Source organism: Sinocyclocheilus rhinocerous, unplaced genomic scaffold, assembly GCF_001515625.1.
Source record: "Sinocyclocheilus rhinocerous isolate Xijiao unplaced genomic scaffold, SAMN03320098_v1.1 scaffold795, whole genome shotgun sequence".
NCBI classification, from domain to species: Eukaryota; Metazoa; Chordata; class Actinopteri; order Cypriniformes; family Cyprinidae; genus Sinocyclocheilus; species Sinocyclocheilus rhinocerous.
Window position 1 is genome coordinate 1,184,890 of NW_015630361.1, and position 5,165 is coordinate 1,190,054.

Consider the following 5,165-nt stretch of genomic DNA (forward strand, 5'->3'; position numbering starts at 1 on the left):
GATCATGTGACACTGAAGACTGGAGTAATGATGCTGAAAATTCAGCTTTGATCACAGGAATAAATTACATTTTGATATATATTCACATTAGGCTTGCCGCGATGGACGGTGCTGATGGTTATACCGGTGTTAAGCCGCAACACCGGTTACGTCACATGCCCACCGTCGTTTAGATTTTTTATAGTAATAAAAATCATTTAGTTCAGTAAAAGAACAGACACTACAATTAAAAACTGAATGCGGCTGCTCAATGTAGCGTGCCGAACGACAGTCGCATCACAGATCAGATTTCATTTCTCCAGTGAGGAGAGTGAGTCGAGCTGACTGACGAGACGATCGCGGATGATTTAGTTTCGAAACAAATGCAAAAGCGCCTGTTTGGCAATATTTTGGATTTTGAAAAGCCTGTTGACTTTTGCCGTTTATCTAAGGTGATTTTGGAAGTTTTTTTTTAAACATTCGTTTCTTATTTAATTGGTTCCACATTGTTTGCTGATTTTTACTTTATTTAAACTTTGTGTCATTTGTTTTTTTTATTTGACATCAAGGTGTATGCTGTGCCTCCAAGCTTTCTTATTCGTTTTGCTAATAAACTTTCTACGTTTCTTATTTATTTGGTTATATATTATACATGTTTACTTGTTTCCAGTTTTGTATACCTATTTAAACTTTATGTAAGTTATTTGTTATTTTATATTAGGCATAGCCTGCCCTATAGCATGGTGTATTTTTATTCGTTTTGTTAATAAAAGTTCTATGTTTTATATATACGCTAAAGTGAGTTTGACGTTGTATTTTGTTGTTGCATTCAAGCAATTGACGCCGAACTGCCACTATTTAAAAGTGAAAGTAAAATGCACACGGCGCTTTTAAGCAAAGTGAAGGAAAGCGAGAAAAAGAGGGAAAATTCAAATGAACTAAAAACGAACAATTGCTTTATTCCGAATTGCCACTATTTGAAAGTGAAAGTAAAATGTGCACGCCGCTTTTACAAGCTATTTAAAAGCGAAGGAAAGCGAGGAAAAGAGGGAGCGCCCCCGCCTGCGGTGATACCGGTATTACCGGTGTTGTCACACATCGATTAACCGGTGGGAAAATTTCCTCACCGTCACAACCCTAATTCACATAGAAAACACTTCTTTTAAATTGAAATAATATTTCACAATTTTACTCTATGTTTGATCAAATAAATGTGGCCTTAGTGAGCAGAAGAGACCGCTTTCAAAAACATTTAAAAATCGAACTGAAATTTCTTTCACAAAAGACCACAAATTCAACTCACTGCGCTCTTTCTTTCTCTCCTCGTGCGTTTGGAACCATGTCCTGGGCATCTGTTTCTCGTCTGCGCCCTGTGTTAACCTCTTCTGAGCCGAACTGATCTAAACAACAACAGAAAGATGAAACACACACACAGACTGTTTACTACAGGAGGCAAAGTGTGTTTAATCAATGACACAAGTGAATATTTGAACCAAACGTGTGTCAGACCTGCGCCTCTGAATGAGCCATTTCCTTTTCCTCCTTCTCCAAGCGTAACACTGCGTACACGTCCTTCTCCAGCTTCTCAATCAGATCCCGAAACTTCAGCACGACCTCTGAGAGACACCCAGAAACACGCACTTTATTAATGGAGTCATCTTTGATACAAAACTGCATCAAAACTCAATTTTCTTACATTTCTCAGAAAAAAAGACTTCATTCTGCTTCTCAAGTAACTGTATCTTGATTTAAGAATGTTTAGATATTTGTATGGGAAAACATCCAACATTTATTGCCATTACTTTATGAATTTAAGACTTTGTAATGTCTTAATTTGTGGAAGGACACCGCGGATTTCGACCGATGTGCAAAGAACCATTCAGACAGATTTATCAGAAACAACCAACTCAAAAGAGAGATTTGGTCATAAGTTGGAACACAGTTGTGAGTTTAACTCAACACAAGATGAAGCATCTTTACCTTGAGGAACGACTCGAGCTTTGACGGGGGTTTTGGCTTTTTTAACGATCTCTTTCAGCATCTTCCTCTCAGTCTCACCCACGAGAGACACGGATCGGCCCACTTTCCCCGCGCGAGCCGTTCGGCCCACCCTGTGCACGTAATGCTTCACTGTGTTGGGCATGGTGAAGTTTATCACCTGCAAACACACATGCATTCACACATGCGTTCTCTGGGGTTTCACTAACACGGATATTAGTTGCAAACTCATGAGAACTCACAGTTTTGACTCCCTCTATATCCAGACCTCTGGCAGCCACGTCTGTAGCCACTAAAATATCAATCTGTTCGTCCTTGAAACGCCTGAAGCACAAGGATGTCTTTCATGCAGCAGTTTATTAAAGTCAAATCTTTGTGTTTTATTATTGCATGAAACTCACTTCAGACTCTCCAATCTCTGCGTCTGCGACAGGTTTCCGTGAAGCTCGCCGACCTTTAACCCCATCAAGCCCAGCAGGATGTGCATGCGGTGAGCCTGCTTCTTCGTCTGAGTGAAGAGCATCACGTGATCCTGAAACGTTCTGGTCAGGAGAGCTGCGGACAATAACGGGATTTAATACATGCGTTTCAGAATGAAACTAAATCCGAGAACAAATTAGTCCAGGTTTGAAAAGACTCTATGACTCTGTTCCAAACCCTAGTGAGCTGACTAACTAGACAGCACTTTTAGACATCATAAGTTACTTCAAAACAGTAGGCAGCAAAATTGTTTGGTTTTGCCATTGATATTGCATGCATTGCACGCGATCCCCAAATGCTCTGCGATCAGTATTGTTATCCTTCATCAAGACTAAATGTATTAAAAATATTTTTTCAGTAACTGTAAAATCTAAATTAAATGATTTAAATCATTAAAGTACTAAAATGACTAAAACTATTAAAGTACTAAAATGACTAAAACTAAACCTGAAAATAAAATTAATGCTGAAGAGAAAAATAAAAAAATCAAAATCAAAACAAATTGATTAAAAAGTAATAAATAAATACATTTCAAAATGAGGTTAAAATTTAATAAAACAATACTATATACTAAAATAACACTGACTGCACTTAGCTAAAATAATTTTCTTCAAAGATGGTGGACAGTTTCAAAGGAAAGATACATTATAAATATATTTTAATATTTTTTATTTCTATTTTTGATTGTAAATAGCTCAACAAGATGAAAAATTGCACATTCATAAGTGATTATGCATATTTTGTGTTAAGAGGAAAACAGTAATGCCAAACTCTACTGGAATCATTGTGTCTTTTTGTGCAGTTCACAAGTGGCTTACTATCAAGGAGTTACTATCAATGAAAAGCACTTGAAATCAGTCACTTATAAAGATGCAGTTCAGTCACAACACCCTAAGTAGAGAGCAGACCAACAAGGCCACTCATTAGGGCACCTTACCTGCAACAATAGCCTCTCTGTCTCCTTCTTTATTGGGTCTGATCCTCACGAACTCTTGTCTGAGATACGGTGCCACGTCTGTATTACTGTTCACAAAGATCCTCACCGGCTGCTTCAGCGACACAGACGCCAGGTCCTTCACCTGAAGGGAAATATGAAAAAACGCACCAATATAGACGGGTTGTACTAACAGTCAGAGTCAAAAATAACATTCTATATGGCACACAACCCATATGATGGCTACGTTTAGTCTATAAGCTACATTGTGCAAATTGTAAAAATAACCCTGATTCTGTAATACTGACCTAATCAAACTGATAGAAATAATTAAAATGGCACTAGAACTGCCTGATATAATGATCACTGGTGCAAGTGTTTGGAACGGAATTATTTTTATGGGAAAACAAGATGATCTCAATTGTTTTTGTCAGTAGAGAAATTAAATTATAAACTGTGGTATTATGCTATTTATTTAGTTTTATTTTATGAATTTATTTATTCCTTTATGTATTTATTTTATATATTTAAATTTCTATATTAATTTATTTGGATGGATTTGTATCTATCCATCCGTCCGTCCGTCCGTCCGTCCGTCCGTCTGTCTATCTGTCTACCTATCCGTCTATCTATCTATCTGTCTATCTATTCGTCTGTCTATCTATCCGTCTGGTCTACCTATTCGTCTATCTATCTATCTATCTATCTATCTACCTATCCATCTGTCTGTCTGTCTATCTGTCTATCTATCTGTCTGTCTACCTATTTGTCTTTGTCTATCTATCTGTCTACCTATCCGTATGTCTGTCTGTCTCTTTCCTTTTATAGGAAAGATTATTGAAAAGGTAGTCTTTAATCAGCTGAACAAATACTTACTTGCCTTGCCTGGTCTGTCTATCCGTCTTTCTGTCTGTCTATCCGTCTACCTATCTATCTGTCTGTCTACCTATCTGTCTGTCTATCCATCTATCCATCCATCTATCTGTCTGTCTATATATCTATCTATCTATCTATCTATCTCTTTCTTTCTATCTGTCTACCTGTCCGTCTGTCTATCTGTCTACCTATCAGTTTGTCTGTCTGTCTTTCTATCTATCCTTCTGTCTGTCTGTCTTTCTATCTGTCTGTCTATCTATCTGTCTGTCTGTCACTTTTTACTCTTATTACTTGCACAATAACCTGATTTCAACACTGGATACATCAAGCATCCATATACACAGACTGAAGTGAAGTGGAATTAAGTTGAGTAACGCTGTAAAGCTGAAGGTCAGCAGCATCACCTCTTCACTCATGGTGGCTGAGAACAGCATGGTCTGTCTCTGATAGGAGCACATCCTGATGATCTCCTTCATCTGCTCCTCGAAGTACTCGTCCAACATCCTGAGCCAAAGACACACGTCTAAATAACCAGCAAAGCACTGAGCAAGTCTGAGCTGTAGCTCTAGGAGTCTGGCTCTCACCGGTCGGCCTCGTCCAGGATGAGGATCTCGATCTGACTGAGCTCAAACGAGGGTGTGTTGTGCAGGTGGTCGATCAGGCGTCCCGGTGTGGCGATCAGGACGTCTGGCCCCGCCCTCAGCGCAGCCTCCTGAGACTTCAGGTCCAACCCACCTGACAGACACGTCACAAACCTCTCACAATACTTCTCGCCTTCAATTCTAACAGTATATCCAAGTGTCTTATTTTAACATGTGAAAGAGAGAATTAAAGTAGCAGGGCCGGTCTTAATCTGTGCTGTTATTTTTAACTAAAACTATATTAAAAAAAAAAATTA

The 5,165-nt window shown here is 38.5% G+C and overlaps 1 protein-coding gene across 2 annotated transcripts in view; it reads right to left on the bottom strand.

The window, feature by feature from the left end:
• ddx27 (DEAD (Asp-Glu-Ala-Asp) box polypeptide 27) overlaps window positions 1-5,165 on the bottom strand; it is a 20,592-nt gene that overhangs the window by 3,788 nt on the left and 11,639 nt on the right. For both annotated transcript variants that reach the window (XM_016552646.1, XM_016552645.1), the window contains 8 exons: window positions 4,852-5,002; window positions 4,672-4,771; window positions 3,395-3,536; window positions 2,379-2,532; window positions 2,220-2,301; window positions 1,960-2,137; window positions 1,489-1,595; window positions 1,283-1,379 (listed from right to left, as the gene is read on the bottom strand). In XM_016552646.1, the coding sequence (XP_016408132.1) occupies window positions 1,283-1,379; window positions 1,489-1,595; window positions 1,960-2,137; window positions 2,220-2,301; window positions 2,379-2,532; window positions 3,395-3,536; window positions 4,672-4,771; window positions 4,852-5,002 (1,011 nt within the window). The remainder of the gene's footprint in view (window positions 1-1,282; window positions 1,380-1,488; window positions 1,596-1,959; window positions 2,138-2,219; window positions 2,302-2,378; window positions 2,533-3,394; window positions 3,537-4,671; window positions 4,772-4,851; window positions 5,003-5,165) is intronic.